This window comes from Acomys russatus, chromosome 24 (assembly GCF_903995435.1).
Source record: "Acomys russatus chromosome 24, mAcoRus1.1, whole genome shotgun sequence".
NCBI lineage: Eukaryota > Metazoa > Chordata > Mammalia > Rodentia > Muridae > Acomys > Acomys russatus.
The window spans coordinates 18,198,975-18,222,793 of NC_067160.1; the positions used below are offsets into that span (position 1 = coordinate 18,198,975).

General features: G+C 40.7%; 1 protein-coding gene across 1 annotated transcript; it reads right to left on the reverse strand.

The window, feature by feature from the left end:
* Nucleotides 1-423: 423 nt before the first annotated feature.
* Nucleotides 424-8,226, reverse strand: LOC127206821 (putative ankyrin repeat domain-containing protein 19). Its single transcript, XM_051166096.1, has 5 exons — nt 7,757-8,226; nt 5,587-5,701; nt 5,256-5,429; nt 1,751-1,857; nt 424-580 (listed from the first exon to the last, which is right to left on the reverse strand). The coding sequence occupies exons 1-5, from the start codon at nt 7,993-7,995 to the stop codon at nt 439-441; spliced, it is 777 nt and encodes a 258-aa protein (XP_051022053.1). The 5' UTR covers nt 7,996-8,226; the 3' UTR covers nt 424-438.
* Nucleotides 8,227-23,819: the final 15,593 nt, after the last annotated feature.

The window sequence follows — 23,819 nt, forward strand, 5'->3', positions numbered from 1 at the left end:
TGGGAGAGCAGATAGTGCTCTTAACCACTGAGCCATCATCTCTCCAGGCCAAGACTGGCTTTCTTTTGGTGAACATCATTAAGTAGTCTCCTGACTGGGGATTTACAAACTTTCTTCACCTACAGAGCTTAAAAAGTCCTAACCAAAGAGCAAGTCTATGGTTCTTTGATAAAATACTTGCCTAATTCATGTGAAGCCCCAGGCTCAATTGTCAGCATCCACCCCACTACATACACATAGCCACACTAAAAGTTCTGGGACAAAAGAATCCTGTATCCATTGCTACTTCTAATTCATCGACAGCTTTGATCAGGTTCTGGATAATGGAATGGTCTATATCACTGCCATTCCAAAACAGCCCAAACTAAACACACAAGGTGCATTTTTTGTAATTACTCTGTATCAGTTTCAAGTTAATTAACAAATAAATGGGAACACTCACACTTTGCTTTTACTCTCAATAGCATAGCGTTTAGCTGTCCATCCAAAAGCATCTTTCTTAAAGGTATCGATGTCTCCTTGAAGAAGCAGCTTGATAATGTGCTCAGACCCACACCTTACAGCATACATGAGGCTGTTTCTAAAAGAACAGGGGTGGAGCTTTGCTGTCAGGTACTTTAGTAAAGTTGCTAAACATTTCAATGAATATCTTTTACCAGTTTGAAATATTGCCTGTGTGTATACAATTAACCATTTACCAACAGAAATTAACATCTTGGGGCTCAAATGATCATCCTGTAAAGTGTCTCTGGGACAAACTGGGGCGGGGACCAGAAATCCCATTCTCCCACATAGCAGTATTCAAAGTAGAAGCTATAATTCTCTGTCCTTTCATTCACAGATACTGAAGATACTTATCAAAGGAGATGAATATTTAAGTAAAGAATTACTCAATTCTTTCTGAGTCTGATACAATGTTTTGTAATTTATACATAAGATGAAGATCAAAAGAGAAAACAGTATAATTACAAAATAAATATTTTTAATAATGTAGTAATGATGTTTGTAGGAGATAATCATATACTAGAACTAAATAGGACATAAAATGTAATATGGTTGGATATAACCATGCTTTTTTAATCAGAAAATGAATCTAACAGTGGGCAACACTTCTAAGGTGTAATTAAATTCAGCCTTGTGTGAATATTGAGGTTTCTTCTTATCACCCAACTATGATTTTTACTCATCCAAACTTATTCAATAAAAGTAGTTTTTTATTCTTTTGACCATGCCAAATGTTAGTCAAAGTTTCAAAATAAAGGGGAAAATGGAAGAAATAGAGTATCATGGGGTAATAGAAATTCATAGTCACTAAGGGAGAACCAAACAATACTTTGCAAAAAAATTTAATGGAAATAGCCATCCAATCAATTTTCCTTTTTAAGGAAGCAGCATATACAAAGCATGGGTGACAAATGCTACAAAGCCATTAAGAATAGCACTGTGATTCAAAAATTAAAACCACAATCTTAAAAAGAAGTAGAATATGAAACCCATTTATCTAAATAAGCTATCCAGTGAATAAGATGCAGTACATACAACCAATGTCATTTCATATTATTAGGAAATATTGTACATTGTCTTTGTGTTGTTCACACTGAATAACTACTTTTGTACCAATCAGATGGTCTAGGTTGCTGTTACTTCACTAAGTAAAAGCTAAATCTTCTCCCTATTAATTTAACACCATGTCTCAGGTGATATATACAGTATCAACTCAATCACCACTAAAGTACAAAGACCTTCTTACCTTCCCAGGAAATCGCAGGTTTCTGCATTTGCTCCTCTGCTGATTAAGAACTCTGCCATCTTCTCTTTGTTTTGTTTCAGAGCAAGCAAAAGTGGTGTGATCTTGTTCTGCCAAAACACAATTAGTGACGATCTGAAAGTTAATAAATCCCGAGCACACAATCATAAATGCTGGCAATAAATGGCTGGCAGTTTCTTCCTCACTGACTTCCACGTGTGCTCCCCCTCTTCCGTGAAATCCCCCCACCTAGAGTGAACACATAGATTCATTCCCAACTCCACAGTAAACACTTTGTTGCCACAGCTTTTGCTTCTGTTAAAGCATGGATCATTTCATTTTGGGGTCATGTGATTGCTCCCATCTAAGCAAGAGCATCCTGATTCTGTATCCTTATTTCAACAATCCACAACAAAAGCCACAGCCCCCAACATTTTATTGTTCCTGGCAAATAAACTAAATTCCCCTGTCAATATTGCATATCGGCCTATGTTACAAAGAAAGGTCTCTTCTCCAGGTATCCTGTGGCCCAATAAATAGATTACATGACTGCCTGTCTGGGAATGTGACAAAACTCAAGTAGAGAAATCTTTTATTGTGCATAATTTCTGTTTTTCAACTGCCTTTTATGACAGACATTAGCACTTAAGGATGTAGGGCTAAAGGGATGTGGTGTGTGGTGTTTTGAGAGTTTTGAGATGGATTTGAGGTTTCCTGCAGTACAGAGGAAACTGGTTAATTCCCTTTGTGTACAGGGCCAGACCTTGACATATCAACATTGGTGGAATTCAAACTCTCACTTAAGTGAACAGGATTCAAAAGAACTTTGATTGCTCTTATTATAAAATAAGAGTCTTCTTTAACTGTTAGAGAGCTCAATAAAAAACTTCATTCTCACTACACATGGCAGCACATGCCTTTAATCCCAGCACTCATGAAGTAAGGGCAGGTGGATTTCTGTGATGTTGAGGCCAGCCTGGTATACAGAGTGAGTTCCAAGGCTACATAAAGAAATCCATTCTCAAAAAACAAAAACAGAACGAAAAAATCTAAAATTATATTATATTAATTATATTCCCAATTATAATAATAATCTTGGGCCAGGGTTTGAGGCACACATCTTTAGTACCAGCCCTTGGGAGACAAAGGCCTACAGATCTGACATCAAGGTCATCCTGATCTACATAGTGAGTTCTGAAATAGCTAGAGCTGAGTAATAGTGAGATTCTGTCTCATAAAGATTATGATGAGGATGGTGGTGGTGGTGGTGAGGATGATGATCTCATGATTCTGAGGCATAACTACTTTTGGGTTTTGTGGGGTTTTAGTTGTAGTTGGTTTTTTGCTTTTTTGAGACAGGATTTCACTATTTAGCCCAGGCTAGATTCCTAGCTCTCCTCCATCAATATCCTAAGTGTTATGATTCTAGGAACTACAACCTCATGCCTTGTTCAGAAATTTTTAGTCTATTTTTAGTCTGGTTCCATGTTAATTACTACTGCAAGCTGTTTTAAGCAAAACATATGCCAGGAGTGAATTATCTGTAATCATTTTAATACTGATCTATACATACTACTTTTATGATGGGGAAAGTCACTAGGTTACCTTCATTGGTACATAAATACAGAACTTTGTTTGCAATTGTTATAACCTTTCAGAGTTAACTACAATTAACCTAATAGCATATACAGGCATTTCAATGTGAGTGTATTTAAGACAGATGTAAAGAAAAAGTTAAATTGATGACAACTGTTAACTTCTAAAGTTCAATCTCATTCATTGACACTAAGACTGTATTTCTACAAATTGTCTTGAAAGTCTACAATCTCTATCACAAGACACCATTAAACAACTGTTGATGCAAACACATATTTCAGCTAAGTAGATGACATCTGATAATGTGAAGGGGTCCCTAGCAAACTGAGCACTTGTGAGCCTCAGACAATAAGGATACCTACATCACAAGAAACAAACAATAAAATGAGCTCAAAACAGTCTGTTCTGGATTACTTGAGAGCAACTGGAAGCCCACATTTCTGTAAGAATCATCTTGGGCTAGAGAGATGGCTCAGTGGTTAAGAGCATTGTCTACTCTTCCAAGGGATCTGTGCCTAAGTCTAAGCACCCATACAGTGTCTTACTGCATGCATGTTGCACCCTTAATACACACAAAGCCAAAAGACTCATGCACAAAATTTTTTTGATTAAAACTTTTCAAAAGGATCGCTATGGAGTTTAGCTATGGATTCATTTCCTGGAGGACACTGTTTATATCTGCGGACTTCACAGAGTTCTTAACCCTTTATAAAACAAAACAAAACAAAAAAACAAAACAAAACTTCACTTTGCGTGAGGCTCACATTTTTTCTGCAAGCATACAAAATTATTTTCTAGGAACTGAAGAAGCTGAAGGAAACATTTTTAAATACTCATGCCTGTGTCTTGTCAGGTCATTGATTCTCACATTACAGGTAAAGTCTATTCAACTGTGTGTTGTCGAAACTGTCTCCAGATCACTGTGCTGCACAGTTAGTTATTGCTTTTGCCTTGTTTTCACCTTGTCTCCTACAGGGAGACCAGTTCTCTTTTCCACTTCAGGATTTAGCCAAAAGAGAGATTTTATGGTGCATCACTTACTTACCCCTTTTCTGTGTAATTGCCACCTATTCTTTGACAGTCTGCTTTCTTCAGAGTCCTACTAAAATTTACCTCTGGACATGCTTGTAAACTAGGAATGGCCTCTAATTAGGAATTAGTCTCATTAAACTGAAGAACACAGAAGAAATATACATAAAGAGTTATTTTACAAAAAAATCAAGCCTTCTTCATTGTTCCCCTCAATTGTCTAATTTCCAATTTTGTATGACTATTTCTCATCAACTCCCCTTTCTGTTTTCCTCCTTTGATTTTACCACTCAGCTTGGTCCTGTGACACAACTTGTCTGCAGCATAGAGTTGTCCATTTATCACAAAACATTTCTTTCTTATTTAAGATAAAGCTGAAGCTCAGCATGATGGTGCACGCCCATAATCCCAGCACTTAGGGAGGCAGAGGCAAGTGGATCTATGTGAGTTCGAGGCTAGCCTGGTCTGTAAAGCAAGTTCAGAACAGCCAGGGATGTGACACAGAGAAACCCTGTTTCGATATAATCAAGCAAACAAACAAAAGATGAAGTTGATATCAAAGGCAAATGTCCACTTTAGTTGCCATTTTAAACTAGTGAAAATAATGCTTCTGTGAGACTTGAAAACAGGCAAATTGGTGCTTTAGCAAACTCTATTTTTTGATAAATGTTTGTCAGAAATGCATTCAAGAAAGCTGCATTGTGTAATACTTCTTTAAAAGAACCAATATTTAAAGTGGCATCTTCAATGATTGAGTTATTTCAAAACATTTCCATCTGAGGACTAGAGCTAAGAAAGCACAGAAAATTGACTCTACATCCACATGGATGTTGAAAATTTGTGTGTTTCAAATCCAACAGTATTAAAGCTAGGTGTTGTATACCTCATTCATTGCTTCGATGTTCGCCTTGCATTCTAGCAGCCTAGCAGCTATCCCAATGTCTCCGTTGTAAACAGCATAGTGCAGAGCAGTGTTGCCACAACAGTCCATAATATTTGGATCGGCACCGTAACTCAATAGAGTATCAAGGCATTCCATCTGTCTGCATTGTGCAGCCTGTGGATGTGATAATAACGCACAGATTGTTAAAGAATTCAAGACCAGCATTCCGCAGGCTTCATTATTTAGTTACATTCAAATGACATAGCTTCATTTTTTCACATAAAAATGTATTTCAAATTCACATCATCTGAAGCTGATGGTTGCAATATACCTTAATTAGAGGTGTGGCGCCATTAATGTCCTTTGGATTAATCTCACAGTTGTTCTGCACCAGGAGAGTCACCACTTCTGGATGGCCGTAGACGGAGGCAAAATGCAGGGCAGTCCTGTGAGCATGACAGGGACCTTTATGAACTTCAAAAGCATTTCCTTAAAACTTAGACATGTAGTCAAATATGAGGCACCAGAGTACATGTGAAAGTCATACCCCACTCTCCACTCAACTGTGGAGAATGTCCTGTCCATTGGCTAGATCTGGGTAGGGGTTTGAAGTTTACAGCCTGCATTGTCCTTGGCTGGTGCCATAGTTTGAGCAGGACCCCTGGGCCCAAATCTGCCTATCATAATGTTCTTCTTGTAGGTTTCTACCCTCTGGATCCTTCTACTTTGCCATTCTCCCATGCTTCCTTCATATTTGACCACGTCCCCTGGATGGGAAGACCTGGTGGCACTCAGAGGAAGGATAACAGGCTACCAAGAAGAGACTTGATACCCTATGAGCATATACAGGGGGAGGAAGTACCCCTCAGTCACAGTCATAGGGGAGGGGAGTAAGGGGAAAATGGGAGGGAGGGAGGGAGGAATGGAAGGATACAAGGGATGGGATAAGCATAGAGATATAATATGAATAAATTAATAAAAAACTTAGACATGTAATTATAATCACCAGATAGCATTTAATGACTCTGCATTTTAAGTTTCAATTTTTTTCTGAAGACTCTGTATTGCCTTTTATTACATAGAGCAGCCAGTTTCACCAGCGTCAGCATGCCCCAAATGTGAACTGTTTCTGTGGTTTAGAATATAGATTCTTCCTGTTGACCGGCACAGAGCAGTGTCGAGGCACCCTGCTGCCACCCTTCTGGACAACATACTGTGTGTGTCAAGGGGCACCCAGTGCCACATGCCACAGCCCTGGTGACTGAGGACTAGTACGAGCTGGACAGTGCTCTTGGCACCTGCTCCTCTTAAGGCATCAGTGCACAGCAGCCTGGAGAGATGGCCCTGAGGAACAACAGGAATCTCTCCATTTGCATAGGAAGGACTGGGAAACTCTAGTGGCCTGGAGTGGGGACAAAACTGAAAGTCACGATGAAGTAAGTGTCTTTCCTGTCTTGTTGGGTCTAAATTCACTTACTTCAAACTGGACGAACGCAGACGGCCAATTCACTATGAATGTAACATGTATAGGACTCATTATTCTCATGATTGTCACATGGTTCTCCCTGTTGTATGTAGTTTGTTTTATACATGTGTAATAAAATAAAATATATATATGTATGTATATATATATGTATGTATGTATGTATGTATATATATATGTATGTATGTATGTATATATGTATGTATGTATATATATATATATATATATATATATATATATATATATATATATAAAGTCAAGATAAGTGAATGATTTGAGAACTGTCAAAGGTGCCAGTAAGCCCTACTGCCTAACAGAAGTCACTGGAATTAACACTTATGGGAAAACCAGGACTCATCCTCAAATCTTATTATGAACATGCTTGGTTTATCAGGAAGACACGGAATAACACTTTAGGAGTGTTTAAACTAGAGAGGGAGGAGGACCTGAGTACAGAAAGTTATGAGGAGAACATGGCACGCATAACTAAAGTAGATGAAATAAGTGAATAAATAAATATGGAAACAAAGCCATCTTATGGTTTAAAGTCTCCTTGTTCTTGATAAAAAATGTACACGCCTGCATACATATGGATACACATGTATGATACACTGACACAGAGTATCAAGTTTTATTTTAAAAAAACTTTTAAATGGGAAGTTGGTACATACTAGAAATTTCTCTCCTTGTGCATTTTCCCACAATGCAGAAGACATTATGTATGGGTTTCCCCCAATGGATACACTAAAGCTCTACTACATCTTTTTGGTGAAGCCCTTGAAAAGCCCAATAAGTGCTCTAAAAGGAGAACTGACAAGGATGTGAAGCATCAGTCTTGATTTGTTTCTCTGTCAATGAGGAACAGTTGAGGGTTACGCCCTTCCTAGATGCGCAGCCTAAGATCAGAGACAGGTGCTTCTCTTTTCTCACCTCAGACAGGAAATTGGCCATCTCCTCAGTTACTGGGCCTCCCTCCAAGGTACCTACAACTCTCTCAAGGCTCCAACCCCACTCTTACCTGTACTTCCAATCTATTTGTTCCATGTCAAAAATTCCCCGTAGAACAAAGCTCTTCACTGTGTCTATGTCCCCAGTACTTGCAGCCTTGTGGATCCGATAGTAAGGTGCATATCTGGTGTGATATTTGGGCGGCCGACAACCTCTCTCATCCTTGCTCCCAAAGCCCACGAAGATATTATCCAGGCCATCACAGAAGCCCAGAGGCGTCCTTTCTTTTTTGTGGAAGAACATCTGCATGGTAAGTGTCTTCTTTGCGGGTCCCTTTCCTCCTGTTAAGCTTCTCCCACATCCCCAACCCAAAAGAAGAGACTATGCGAAGATGGCTCCCCCCAAAACCCACAACCAAAGTTTATGCTGTGCCAGCTCCTAAAGATTTCGATATCAAAGTAAGCCCAGAGCCAAATCTCTCCACAAGGTCCCAGGAGGGACGCTCCAGGCTGATTTAGAATCTGTCAACTGCAGCAACAGTTGGGAACTCGGTTGCCAAGCAACACTGGAACACACAGGCAAGAGAGAGCTGGGCAGTTCTGTGTGCTAGCAAGTAACATGCTCAGTGCGCATGTGCAGAATCTGATCCCTCAAAAATCAGCTAGAGAGGCCACTTACATTCCTTCCTGAGGCCTTGCTCACTTCACTCCTTCATTGTAGATCTAGGGGAAGTTAAAAAAAAAAAGTTTCTTGTCTTATGTTTTCGTTTCAATTTAGTTACAGGAAATACTTTTTCTTAGTTTCATCTGTGACTCATTCATCATTCAGTAGATTGATTTGTTTACTGTCAAGTTTATGCTTTATTGAAGAGCTACACACAATTAACAACTGCTAAGAGGAGAGTTAGTCTTCCCAGGGTTGGAGCCTTTTGATTGATTATTTGTGCTAGCTACTCTTCATGAACATGACACAAGCTAGAGTTTCTCAATGGAGAAAATGCCTCTGTAAGATCCATCTGTAAGGTATTTTCTTGGTTAGTGATCGATGGGGAGTGTCCAGCTCACTGTGAGTGGTACCATCTCTGACCAGTAGCCCTGGCTTCTGTAAGAAAGCAGGCTGAGCAAGCCATTGAGAGCAAGAAGAGACTCGATACCTTATGAGCCTATACAGGGGGAGGAGGTCTCCCTCAGTCACAGACATAGAGGAGGGGAATGGGGGGGGGGAAGCGGGAGCGAGGGAGGAATGGGAGAATAGAAGGGACGGGCTAACAACTGAGATGTAATTTGAAGAAATTAATAATAAAAAAAGGAAAAAAAAAGAAAAATATAAAAAAATAAAAAAATAAAAAATAAAAAGAGAGCAAGCCAGTAAGCAGCACTCCTTCATGTCTTCCACATTAGCTCCTGCCTCCAGGTTCCTGTCCTACCAGAGTTCCTGTCCTGACTTCCTTCTATGATTCACAGCAATATCAAAGTGTAAGCCAATAAGCCAAACTGGTTTTTGGTCATGGTGATTCATCTCAGCAATAGAAACCCTAAGACAGCTATCCAATTGTAAGTGGTCAGCCCTAGAAACCTGTATATATGCAGGTAATATTGAATGGACTCATGCAGTTACATGATTTTTCATTTATTTGTATATGTGACAGCAATAATTAAAGAAAAGTGTCACTTGAGGTTTGAGGGGGGAAACAGAAGGGGCAGAAAGGAGGAAGGGGAAGAGAAGTGATGTAACTATATTTTAACTAAACAAGGAATATTGCTATGAGCACATGTTTGACATGCACATGTAAATACTTCCCTAAAAGTGGAATTTTCTGAGGTTCTTTGTGTTATTCACAGCATTTATACTTATTAGTAATCATACATGCATGTTTGATTTAAAATTTTAAAAAACCATTTTCTCCTGACAAAAGAAAAGAAAATGTGCATGAAGGAGAATCTCCTTAAACTGAAAGGCTATTGTGAGCCTCATGACCAGAGAGTGCGCAGGGAGCCTATTACTCTTGTCTGAGTTGCATATGCTGTGGACTCCAACAATTCTGCCTCATTCTTATTACCCAGGGACAGTGAATCCGATGGATGGAATCCTCTGGAACTGCTCACCAGCTCCAGCCCTCTTTCCAGGGGCCCTTAGCTCCTCAAGTGGGAGACGATTTGCAAGAGTGCCCCACTTTAGCTGTCACTTAGTTTCCCCATGGTCTCACTATTCAGTCCTAAGTGGGCATGTTGTGGTGCAAGTCCCATGTCCCTTTAAATTCTTTCGGCCTTAAATTAAAGAAGGAGATCCTCCTTGGTGGCCTCATAGAGCTGCCCCACCCCTCCTTGTACTTCTCCATGGGCAAGCACTTCCTCTAACCAGCTTCCTGGAACGCAGAGCCTGCTTTTCAGGATCATGACCTTTACGATTTTAATCACTTAATTTTTCAGACTAACATTTGTTTTCAGGAATACAGTACTCTTGGCAGCTCCCAACCCCCTGCCTTCCAATATTAGGTAAAAATAAGTGCCCTTGATGGTAGAGCTGGATATGTAAGGGTGGGACATGTTCAGGAAATCCCCTGGGGCCAAAAACACAATGGCAACACCTAGTACATATGAGGGTGCTGCAGCCACTGAAGGTGGGGGTCTCTGGACTTAGATATATGGGGCTTGAGTTATTCTGCTCAGGCCAATGCCGGATATGGCTTAGACCCTTGGGATGCTGAGTCTCACAAACTGCTATGGCCTGTAGAAATCTGGGTTTCTGCAAACATTCTGCTCAGAGAGAAGGGCAAATCAGGAAAAAAATTGGTGCCCCTGGCTCAGGAAGGTATAAGAGGTTTCCTGTCCTTTCCTGGGCTTTGGAGGATAAGTTCCCTTGAATTAGTGGCATTAGTTCCAAGAATTTCTACGCTGAGGAGCAGACATAAACAAAGCTGGGGGCAGGGACTCACCCTGGCAGTCAACAAACAAAAGCAAACACACTTTCTGCAAGATTAGGCTCTTGTCTAGACTTCTCTGGATCCTATCTATTTCTGCACATATTTGAAAACAAGTCTTACATTTCTCACACATGGAATTTGCTCCAGCTTCAAGGGCTTCCAGCACCTTCAACTAATTTATACAAGAGTCAGCAGACCCTTCCCCACATTAGCCATTTTTCCTCTGTACTTGCCCTAATGTATCAGCACATCTTGGAGAACCTGCCTTTCACCTGCAGTTCAGACCTTACAATGATGCCCCAGAAACTTCCTGTCATGTTTGAGAGGATGGAGCCATTATAAGAAGTGTAATAATAAAGCAATGTAGGCTCATATTCCCGTGGTAATGGGTGTGTGGAATATCACTGGGATAAAGCTAATATGACAATCACATTGAAGAGTTTTCTGTAATGTGAGACACTATACCCACATAGCCATCCTCTTGGTCTTGATGAAATCTAAAGCAGTTGTCCTGCTTTCATACAAGAGAACAATATTTAGTGACTCCCTCCAGTGCCACAGAACTACAAACCATTTATAAAGCTAGTAATGTCTTTAACCAAAGACAAAACTCAAAGGCAAATCTGTCCACTTTCAACATCTTTTATTAAATTTTATTTATTTATTCATTCACTTTATGTCCCTATCATAGCCCCTCTCTTCTCTCCTCCTAGTCCCATCTTCCCTCCCTCTTCCCCCATTCCTTCTCCTCTATTCCTCAGAAAAAGGGAGCCCCCCCCCACCCACCCCAGCTCATCAAGTGGCATCAGGATTGAGTTAGTTTACAAGCAGATCCACTAGCCTGCCTCTAGGTTGCTTAGCAACCTCTGACATCACCTGCCACCAGGTATGTGCCTCAGCTGCATACCAGATATAAAGGACTAACATCTCTGTTCTCTCTCTCTCTCTCTCTCTCTCTCTCTCTCTCTCTCTCTCTCTCTCTCTCTCTCTCTCCCCCTCCCTCCCTCCCTCCCTCCCTCCTCTCTCTCACTCTCTTGCTCTCTCTGCCTGTCCCTCTGATTCTCTGTCTTCCTCCCACTTTGTACATTTGTCTCTCTCATGGCTCACTCACACTGTATCTCCTCTCCTCTCCCTCTCTCCCTTGCCCTTCTCACAATAATAAACTTCCTTGTACCACACCTGTCTCACAATGTGTAATTTATTTATGATAACACTGAACATGACCTTCTCCCCTTTGGCCTGAAAAGGCAGCCCTGCCAGGGGGAAGTGATCAGAAAGCAGGCAACAGAGTCCATGTCAAAGACATCCCCTTGCTCTGCTTACTAGGGGACCCACATGAATCCTGAGCTGCCCATCTGTTATATCTGTGTAAGTGGCCAATATTCAAGTCTATGCATGGTCCTTGGTGCTTCAGTCTCAATCCTTGGATAGTTGGCTCTGTTGGTCTACTTGTGGAGCTCCTGTCACCTTTAGGTCCTTCTATATTTCCCCAGACTTTTCCACATGACATGTATGCTTCACCCAATGTTTGTCTCTGAGGCTTAGCATCCTCTGCTGCATGGAGTCCCTAAGAGGACAGCTATGCTAGGCTCCTGTGTGTGAGCATAGCGAAGTATCAATAACAGTGTCAGGGTTGGCTAATTCCCATGGGGTGGATCTCTGATTGGGACAGGTATTGGTTGGATATTCCCTCAATCTCTGCTCTGTCTTTATGCCTGCACAGTTTGTAGGCAGAGTAAATTTTGGCTTCAAGTTTTTATTAGTAGGTTGATGCTCCCCTCTCTCCACTAGGAGTCTTGTGTAATTAGAGGGTGTCCTCTTTAGTCTCCATGGCCCCTTCAACTAGGAGTCTCATCTAGAATCACTGCCCATATCCTCCCAGAAGTCTACCCTGTCCTTGGTCTACAGCTTTTCACAGATATGCTCTCTTCAGGTCCTCGGTACTCTGTCCCCTCCCCCCTGCTCTCTTCTCCTTCCCTCCCCCTCCATACCTCCCCCTGTCCCCTGGTCTGATCTCCACCCAGTGTTCCCTCTCCTACCTTGTTCCCTCTCTGTAACCACTACCACTGCGTATTCTATTTCCCCTTCTGAGTGAGATTTAATCATCTTCCCTAGAGTCCTCCTTGTTACTTATCTTCTTTGAATATGTGAATTGTAGTAAGTTTATCCTGTACTAAATGGCTAAAATCCACTTATAAGTGAGTGCATACAAAGTTTGTCTTTCTGGATCTTGGTTAACTCATTCAGGATCATCTTTTTGAGTTCCATCCATTTGCCTGCACATTTCAATCCAACTAAAAACAAGCAGCACAGAGCTAAACAGAAGATCCTAACATAGGCATCTCAAATGGCTGAGAAGCACTTAAGAAATGCTCAACATCCTTAGTCATCAGGAAAATGCAAATTAAAATGACTCTGAGATTCCATCTTACACCTGCCAGAGTGGCTAAGATAAAAAACTCAAGTGACAGTACATGCTGGCGAGAAAGTGGTGAAAGCGAACACTCCTCCATTGCTGGTGGGAGTGCAAACTTGTACAACCACTTTGGAAATAAATTTGGCACTTTTCAGATTTTTTGGAATAGTTCTACCTCAAGACACAGCTATATCATTCCAGGGCATATACCCAAAACATGTTCTACATACAACAAGGACATTTGCTCACCTATCTTCATAGCAGCTTTATTCATAATACCCAGAATCTAGAAACAACCTAGATGTTCCTCAACCAAAGAATGGATAAAGAAACTGTGGTACATTTACACAGTGGGATACTAGGCAGCTATTAAAGGTGAGGAAGTCAACATCCTTTCTTTAATCAACTCACTCGTCGCATTTCCTAACACGTGTCTTGACAATTCATGTTCTATTTGGAGTGCCATTACACTCTTGACCATGTCGTCAGAGAGAAAAATCTTCTAAGATTTTGGTTTATTTGTTTGTTCTTAATGCTTCGGGTTTTGAGGATAGATTGGCACAGTGGAACAGAGAAGCTAGAAGCTACGGTGTAGTAGGCAGATGTTTTGAAGCCAAAGCAAAGATAAGAAGGGTGAGCACAAAGGGAAAAAAGCCCCTGTGGCTGTGCAACCAGGAATTTGTCTAGGTCTTAAAAACATTTCCTTACTTTTTACTTCTTAACAGCAGCATCTATTTCTGAGAGCCAACAGCTTCTATGCAGCAGCCAGCTCTGGCTAAGCTGCTTGGATTGCCTCAGCACAGAGCAGTTAGGTATGAGAGGCCTGCCCTCCGCTGGATCATTGAAATATTACATGCCAGCTTTCAAAGTTCGCCCAAATTGAGTCTCCTAGGAGGAAGCACCAGTTCTTAAGCCTTTGGGACAATGTAAATGAATGGAAATTCTTTGATACATTTTCCAGAAAGTCTTCAATGTTTGCATATTTGTTTGTGTGTATTTTGTGTATTATCTGATTATACAAGGTCAAAAGTATCTCAAACTAGCAAAGCAAAAACAAACAAAACAGTTAATGACTCAAGAGGAAATATTAATGACGGTCAATTATTTTTATTCTCGCCAGGTTTCAGCAGTCACTCAGTGTGACCTGACCACATGGTCTGCGCATCATTGCCTCAGCTCTACGGAATGGTTCAAAGAGGTAGATTTTCCTCCATGTCACCAGACGCTACTGCATTACAAATTCTTCCTCCTTTTTCGGTCTACATGTCCCATGAATTAACCACAGCTGGTTGGACCAGATGTAGTCAACTAAACCAGGTTAGTAAAATTCTTTTGAGAGACATTTTGGAACCAGACCATAAAGACTCCAAATGCCACCATAGAAGAGCATCTCCTGCCATTCACACAGAGACATGGTTTACATAGACAAATAAAAGTCAGTTTCCTGTCTATAGTCCCTCCTAGGATTCCCTATGTGATTTAACTTCTGAGAATGACTTTTCCCCATTAAAATTTTATGTATACAAGCCACACAAATAATGACACACAACAATGAATGAATAAAATCTAGTTAAAATGGAATAAAGTCCTAGTTAATATAGTATGTTGAATGATATATATAATTTGTATTGTATTTCACATCAGATAGTCTCAAACAAGGAGCAATAAATGGACTATAATTATCATGGCAATAAAGCCAGCACCTCCAGGGTCTGCTGCTGGGAGGAAACACTGCAGACAGCATTAAGTTGTGGTGGAATCCATCTCCAGGAATCTGGATCTTACAGCCAGGAATCACAGGCCTCCATTTCTCCAGCACCACTGCTCCTCAGCCATACTCCCGGGCCCAGATTCTTCATTTCCAAAGAGGAAGAACTAGGCTGGTGGCATCAGGAGAAAGAGAAACTCTTCCTTAGCTTAGGATTGTGAAAATATAGAACACAGGGCATCTGAAGCTGAAGCTTCCAGAACATTCTTTGTGTGGCCCAGGGCATCTCACCTGTGGGAGGCTGGGGGTGAGCATGTCCTTATGGCAATCTGAGGTTGCCTGACTTTACTCTCTGAGCAGATCCCTTCAGCAGGCAGCTAGAGTAGGCAGTGCCCACGTGGATTTCAGTTACTGGGATTGCTTGCTTCTAGCATCAACTCAATGCTTTATCTCAAAAAAAGACTCTCAAGGACCATGCTGAGCAATTACCAAATATCAGAGATTCTAGTCTTGTGTCACTTAATGCAGCCAGGACTTAGAGAAAGAAAAGTTTGGTTTAATGTACTTGAATTAAGTATACACACAACACAGATGCAGCTGATGGGCAGCTCAGACTTCATGTGGGTCCTGAGTAAGAGGAGGGGGAGGTGTCTCTGACATGGACCCTTTGCCTGTTTTCTCATCATTTCATCACTAGCAAGGCTGCCTCCCCAGGCTACAGGGGAAGAGGACACAGTCCTGATGCTACTTGATGAGCCTGAGAGGTGGGAGGGGCTCCCTTTTTCTGAGGAATAGAGGGGGGGAGAGGGGAAAGAGGAAGGGAGGGTGGGACTGAGAGGAGGGAAGGGAAGGGGCTATGATCAGGATGTAAAAGTGAAAAAATAAAAAATTTTAAAGTATATATACAAAGTATTCCTCCTTCTACATGTAATTAAATTTTTGTGCACTTTAAAATAGGCATGCATTTAAACTTCCTTACTGTGAACTTTAAAATAGAATTTTTGTCAGTAAGCCAAAGTACCCCAAATCCTTCATGTATATTATTTTCTTCAAAATATTTTTGTCCCATTTATTTGTGATCTCATCAGAGGAACAAAGGTCTGAGACAGGGTTGTATAAAAGCATTGAGCATCTATTATTAATTTCCATGTGGTGGGAATCTTCTGGTGAGAACTAGGATAGCAATATAGACTGGAGGGTCTGTCTTCAGATGCTGACGGGCCAGGCACTCACCATTAACTAGCACAAGGACTGAAGGGAACCTAAGAATGGAGGCTGTTCCTACCCCGAAGCATCATAATAACTTCTGGGCATTTAGTAGAGATAATGATGGGCTAAAATGAATACTAAGAAGTCTGGAAGACAAAGGATGGGGTGAGAGCAAGAGGAAAGCTGTAGGGAGGAGGAGCTGTCATGTCAGAGCTGGCGCTGGCTGCATACTTGTGCAAAGGAGGGCTGTTTTTAAACACTGAGTCATTCCTCTGTCCTCCATAGTGGCCCCTTCCTGAGTTACTCAGACTGTCATTTCTAGCAAAGGAAAAGAAAAAAGAAAGGATGTAATTTGCCTAGAATCCTTGCAAACTGGTACCATCCATTTGCAATCTCATCTCTACAATGCATTGGGCAATGCAGAAATATGGCAAGATGGAAGTACCAAGGGCCTGACATGATTGTACCATACTGTATAGCCTGTGTGAGGAAATCCATACCTAATGTTATGATAGTAAGTAATTAATGTTGATAACATTTAAGACACAAACATTGGTTTTTGTATGGGAAGAAAGTAGGAAAGTACAAAATAAAAACCTTCCCTTGTACTCAGGGAGGCAGAGGTAGGTGGATCTCTGTGAGTTCGAGACCAGCCTGGTCTACAAAGCGAGTTCAAGACAGTCAAGGCTGCACAGTGAAATTCTGGCTCATAAAATAAAAGTCTTCCCTTATCTGCCTTTCAAATTGAAATATATACCTAAGTATATATACCTGAGTATTTTTCTGTGTATGCAGAAATACATAGAGTGGTTCTTCTTACTCATGGGCATAAGGTCAACTACAGTCTGGAAATAATAAAAGTAAATTTCTAAAGGCAAACAATTTTAAGTTTTAAATATTGTGACTGTAAGTGGTATGATGAGAGCATATGCTGTCCTGTGTGTCCCTTCTGGACATGAAACCTCTTTGTCAGCACATCTCTACTGGAGATGCTACTCAGTAATTTGCACTGTAGTGATCATCTACAACATCAGTTGACGGTCACAATATCATAGTGCTAGTTTCAACTGTGTTGACTCAACAATGTCACCGAAGATACAATAATGATGCTGGCAACCCATATACCAAGAGATGCCAAGAAGTGTTTCCTTTAAGCAGAAAATGAGAGTACAACATTTAATGAGGAAGAGAAAAAACATCTACAGGCATACAATGAAAAATTTGCAAGTTAAAAAGATATTCACGTAACTATTTTAGCATATTGTTGTAAGTTCTGTGGTTATCAGTTAGCTGTCACAGTTTCATAATACTTTTGTTAAATAATCCTGAGTTGGCTCAATAAAGACCCCAAAGTACAATAATGATGCTGGCCACTCACCATGCCAAGAGAAGCCATCAAGTGCTTAAGTGAAAATTATTGTTAGTTATTGTAAGTCTGGGTAACTCAGAGAATTGGACTTTCCCATAGATGTTTACCTGTGGGGAAAACATGATATAAATAAGGCTTTGTGCTGAACGTCCCCTTCCACTCATGTAACAGAGGGGGGTAACTCCAAATGTAACCCCAAAGCTAGGGGAATCACGGTGTGTCGACTAGATCTTTTCTGTCCAAGAGTCATACTGAATTTAGTGAATACACTGAATCTTAAGTATTTTTGGTTGGTGGTAATGCTCTTGCTTTATTTAGAAACTGAATGTTGCATTTTCCTAATTCAGGTGCTGATTGCACAGGCCTCACATATATCACTCAGAGGATTATGAATTAGGAGTGTGATTTTTTCCTCTCACCTTCCATTCCAACTCCTATTACCCAGTGCTTTGTTTTATTCTTGCTGCTTTTGTATTTGGTTTTGTTCTTCTAATAATACATTCTCTGTGGAACAAGAACACGTGCCAGTACTTCTTGGTTTATCTATAATCAAAAGTATCTGTCTCTTTTTAAATTATTTTGTGTTACAATTTTGAGTTAATCAATTTAATTAAATTCACAGTCTTCTCTCTCTTCTGTGCTTTGTCAGAGATTTTGATAAAGTTAAACCCGTATATTAATAAAGCTATATTCTGATTATGTAAATAGTATGTCCTGCAGTGCTGAGTGATGTACATATACATATACACTTTTCTAAAGAAAGGAGACTGTGTCATCAGCGAACTAGCATGCTGGTGGCTGCAAAGATGAGCACTGGAGACTTGCCCAGCATCCTTTTATTGCTTCTCAAATTCTTCAAGGTTACACAGTGGCCACTAGTCCTAATGACTCAGCTTATGGACCTAAGACAAAGGGCTCCATGTTCTTTAAAGCCTATAGGTAAAATAATGGGTGTGAGAGCAAACTATTTATATATGTGTGTGTGTGTGTATATATATATATATATATATATATATATTCCCTTCTTGGGCCATACTATACTGTTTACTGACAGACACAGTAGGACCTGGGAGAATGGAGCCCACAAATGAGTGGGTTAAGAGATGCTTCTGGCATAAGGGTGAGCTAGAAAATCCTCCCACTGGGCAAAACACTATCCCCTTGCTCCCAAAAGACTTAGCTCCAAAGGAGTTATTTTCTCTAGAGTTGACCTAGAGGTGTTTGTCTCCCCAAACACTATACTGTACGTTGAGGGCACTGATAACACTTCTAAATTTATATTGACTTATTATTTAATTAGCAACATTTACCTTTAATAGACTCTGTGATCCTTGAGAGCACACACATCTGTGTTCTCTCACTAATGTCTCTCCAACACCTAATACTCCACATATGTTTGTGGGATAAAAGGAGAATTTAAGTATAGAGTTAACACTAAGGTAAAAGAGACTATGTATGACAAGACCTGTGTTGTTCTGATCACTATTTCCTGATCCAAAGCTGATTTTTGTAATACTCCCCAGTTTCCAGATCAGAAAGACAACAGAATTGAAATACATTTGTAAACTAAAAAGCATTAGGTGAACAGTAGCATTGCGACCATCCTTACTCTTTCTGTGGCCCCATGAGTGCCTTGTTCAATGCGTTTACACACAGAGACAACAGTTCCTCAGTACTCAGACAGGGACTTGTTCAACTACTAAACAATCGCCCTCACAAACATATCCTTAGTTGTTTCAAGGAAGCAAATCTTGCTGAATCTAATAGTCTACAAGAAATATAAAGTCAAGTTCACCTTTTAAAAAGCTGTCACATGATCTGGTAGAATATCAGACACAATATGAAACTGTAAATATGGCAGAATAAATTCCAAGGAACTGTTTTATAAATCACTGACAATTATGATATGGGTATAATTGTAAGATGGTTAGTATTCGATATCTACTTCTCAAATATATTTTCCTTAACAATTTGGACTCCTAAAGCTTCATTTAATGGTGATTAATGATATTTTTACATTAGCAGTAATTATCTCTCTTGATAGCTTAGAGCACTGCAATCATCGTGGCTTAAAAACTACTAACTGAGCTTTCCTTCTCCACTCAATAGACACACAGGTAACGGTATTTGATAGAGTAGCATGTAACACACGGTATATCATGTGTTGACGTGCAAAACATGCACTATCAAATGCAAGAAAGATCCGCACCAGTTGAACTTTGCCATCTTGGTAGCGATTGTATAAAATGATAAAAAGTATATATTTTATAAGAGGACAAGAGATAAAAGTATTCTTGGAACTAACATTTTCTTACAACTCACAAATATAAATTAGAAGCTTTCTCTCATGCTTGGCAATTAACGGGCCATTCAAGAAACATCACTGACAAGAATTGAAGAAAGCTTAACCGTTTGGAATGGTCTTTCCTATGGAATGAGTGTCTGAGAGCTAACTGTGAAGACTCTAATGATCAGACTCTCTGTGAGTTACTTTGTTCAAGGGTCCAGCCTGTGCCACCATGACCAGAGGCTAGACTCACTGGGGGCTGTCATAACCATTCATTTAATGCGTCTTAACTTACCACAAACATTTGTAGATCTCATTGTCTACCTAGTACTTCTATTTAATCAGGGTTGTACAGAAAAAAATAACATATTTAGCCAATAATATGTTGCTGTGTACATACAAAGAGCTTTAGTATGGAATTGCCTCTCACAGTTATGAAGCATAGTATTTCCAAAATCTGCAAGCCCACCTGGCAGTCTGAAGACCCAGGAGCATCTGTGTTCCAGGTCAAGTCCACACATCCAGCTGGGCACACCCCTTGAAGTCTATACCACCTCCCCAAAATAATATGACCAGTTTGGCTTCAAGAATTCAACACATGAGCCCATGGGGACATTTCAGATTCAAACCATAGGCGAGTCCTTCCCTCTAAATTACTACTTGGAATGGCAAGAGTCAAGTATATTTTGTCCTATAATTTTCAGTTCCTGGAAATCTTCACGGTGGTAAGCATACTTTACAGTAGACTAATGTGATGCATTAAGTTCAGGCTAGCAAGATTCAACTCTGTAGTCTCCATGGCTAAATCATTTCGGTCCTAATTCAGATCCCTGTTCACATTTGTTATCTTGTTGCCATGTCTCCAACCCCCATTATCCTCATCTATACCCTGTTCTCTTTCTTGCTGGGCTGCTTCCTGCCTTGAATTAATTAATACTCATTGTAGAGAGCTCTCAGCCAGTCAGTAATTGTGCCAAGTCCAAGGCATAAATCCAGGCATTCTGCTTCAGCCACACAACACCCATCATCCCTGTGTACATTGCTCTGTTTCTGCCTCTAATAGTTATTACAAAAAGCACAGCACAAGAACTGCAGGAGGGGAAACTCCCACAAGACTGACTTCACATCCTTAGCAGAGCCCTGCACAAAGGCTGCTACTTGGGTATCTTGCAGTTAGTGAAATGTTTTGAACAGCTATGTACGGGTTAGGAGATGCTTCTGGCGTAAGGGTGAGCTAGAAAATCCTCCCATTGGGCAAAACACTATCCCCTTGCTCCCAAAAGACTTAGCTCCAAAGGAGTTATATTTTCTAGAGTTGAGCTAGAGGTGTTTGTCCTAGATCTAATATTTTTCTAGAGTTGAGCTAGAGGTGTTTGTCCTAGATCTAATATTAAATAGCAGATTCCTAGACCCACGTGATGGCTGGTGTTGTCTATTTAAGATGGCCTGGAATCATGGGGAGACAAGTCTCCAGGCACGTCTGTAAGGGGTGATCTAGCCTCTTGACCCAGCTCTGCAGGATTATATTGTGTCATTGAAGTAGGGACACCCACACTAAAAGTGGGTGTCACTGTTCTCTGGGCTCGGGTCTTGAGATGTATAAAATGAAGAAAGCTAGCTGAGCACAGGCATTCGTTGCTCTCTGTTTATTGACTGTGGGTGCCATGTGATCAGCTGCCTCAAGCTCCTGCCACTGGGACTTCTCCACCATAGTGGAATGTAATCTTGAATGGAAGCAAACCCTTGTTTTTGTCAGAGTATCTTATCATAGCAATTGGAAAAGTAACTAAGACAGCCCACCTAAACCGAATGGATCTCTACCTGGGGGAATGCTTTAATTCTTTGCAGATTTTGTCATAAAGTAGGCATAGTATCACATTTGCTGTGCTCATTCACAACTTTACAAACTCAGTGAGTTTAAATTCACTTACCTCTTTCAGTATCACCACCATCCTTGTCCAAAATGTCTTCATCATCCCAAACTGAGCCGATACACACGTTAAGCACTGCATCCTCTTGCTCCAACCCCATGGCAACGGCTGTGCTCCTGTCTCTATTTCTAGGTGCTTCATATAATAGGATCATACAATATTTACTATTTTGTGTCTGGATTATTTCATTGAGAATAATGACTTTAGGGATTGTCCAAGATGTTTCTGATTTAAAAATGAATATAGAGCCCAGGCTAACCTCAAACTCAACATCCTCTTATCTTGTCTTCTCAAATTCCAGAATTATGGACAACGTGGCCAGCAAAGTTCCTTTCCTTTTTAAGGCTGACAGATATCTTATTGTATGTGCAACCACATTTTGATTACCTGCATATCGACATAGGGTACTGAAAACATGATATTTCCATATTTGGCTTGTTAAAATAATACTTCTACAATGTGAATCTAGAGATTCTCTCAGAGTTTTTTTTATTTTTTGAGGTGTATGACTAGACACCATTTGGGGATTTGCAGATTAGTTGGTTGGTTGGTTGGTTGGTTGGTTGGTTGGTTGGTTGGTTGGTTTTTCAGGCCTCCTGATTCTTCTTCTGTTCATCAGTGCGTGTAATCTTAGGATTACAAATGTTTGCCACTCTAGCTACCATTTGCATTTTTTTTTTACAAACTTTTCTTTTGAGTGTGTTAGCCTACATTTACATATCCACGACCTTAATTGGAGCACCCTTCCCAAAACATGCATCTCTTCTTTTCAGTGCCATTCCACTTTCTTTGATAATGCTCAGCCTTGTCCATAAGCTAAATAATGAGCCACAAACTCTTCATTCTGCCTTTCAGAGACATTAACAGTCTGCCTTCCTTTACCCTCAGACCTTCTAGAAACGCTACATTTTGTCCAGGGCTTGTTTGTATCATCAGTGAAAGTATTACCAGGAACTTGTTAGAGGAGGAAATTCTCCTGTTGCAAACACACTCTATCAGAGTCTTTGGTGGTAGAAGCAGATGGGAGGACCTAGTGACCTGTGCTGCAATAAGCCCACTCGGTGATTCTCGGCTTGCAAATTACCACACCGGAAGCCAAATTATTTCCGATGGTCCTCCTAGACCATGTCACATGTCACCTCACATTTGTCCTCATATAGCCCCACTTGCCCACACGTGACCTTCTCTTTCAAACAGTCCAAATCCTTGGTAACCTCCAAGCCTCATGCCAGTCACTGCCTTCTTCCAGCCCCCTCTCCCAGCTCCTTCTCAGCAATTCTTCACTCTGCGTGGGACTCAGGTGGGCACTTTGCCATGCTCACCCTGCACAGGTTCATATCCTCTGTGTTGACATGGCAAGTAATAGTGACTTGTATTTATTTCATTCTATTTGAGTAAATCTGATTTCCTGCTACTATCTTCAAAGGGCACTTACCAAAATACATCCCTGGTCCCCTCAGACCTGCTAGAGCATCATGCTGTTAGCCCACTCCTAAGGTAACAATGAGAATTATGACATGCTACAGGCAGAAAACCAGGCATGCTGTACCAGCTCTGAACCGAAGGATAGAGGGTGATGTTGAGAGTTGTGAAAGTCGTGGGAGAAACTAACGCTTATTTCAGGCCATGGACGAGACTGGGCTACAGCAATGGGTGAAGACTGAAGAGCAGAAGCTCAATTTTTGTCTATACCTACTGGAGCCCCAGGATAAAAAATGAAAAGCAACCCAGGTGCTGGCTTATGGCACACAGTCTGAAGGATGCGCTGCGTCCTTGCAATTGCTCAAAAAGGAATAAACAGGGAGCTTTGTGTCAAGAAGCCAGGAGGAAGTGCCAGGTTCCATTACATCTTCTACAAAGCCTGAGAGGAGGAGCCACAGGAAGGCTGGATGTAATTTTCCTCCCAGATGTGGAAGCAGCTCCCTGTTTCCCAGGGAAGCTGTGTTGCGGTGGGAGACTCCTTCCTTGTGCTAAAGTGCTGCCCAAGTCAGGAGACAATAGGGAAGGGGATGCTTTCCTATCTGAAATTTGATGAGGGGATTCATTAGAAATGCTGTTTTAGAAACTAATAAAGTGATGGATGACTTCTGTCACCTTTCCTTCTAATAGTTCTTTAATGTTGGTGAAAGCAATTATTTGTAATCCATCTTGATGTAGTTGGTAGCCAAGTGTGCTCTGTAGAGAATAATGAATGTACTAGTTATGGTGAATTTCTCAGGGTAGAGAATATGAGTGAATTGATGAGTTAGAGGATATTAAAGAATTTTGCCTCCAGGCTGTAAAAGAAAAG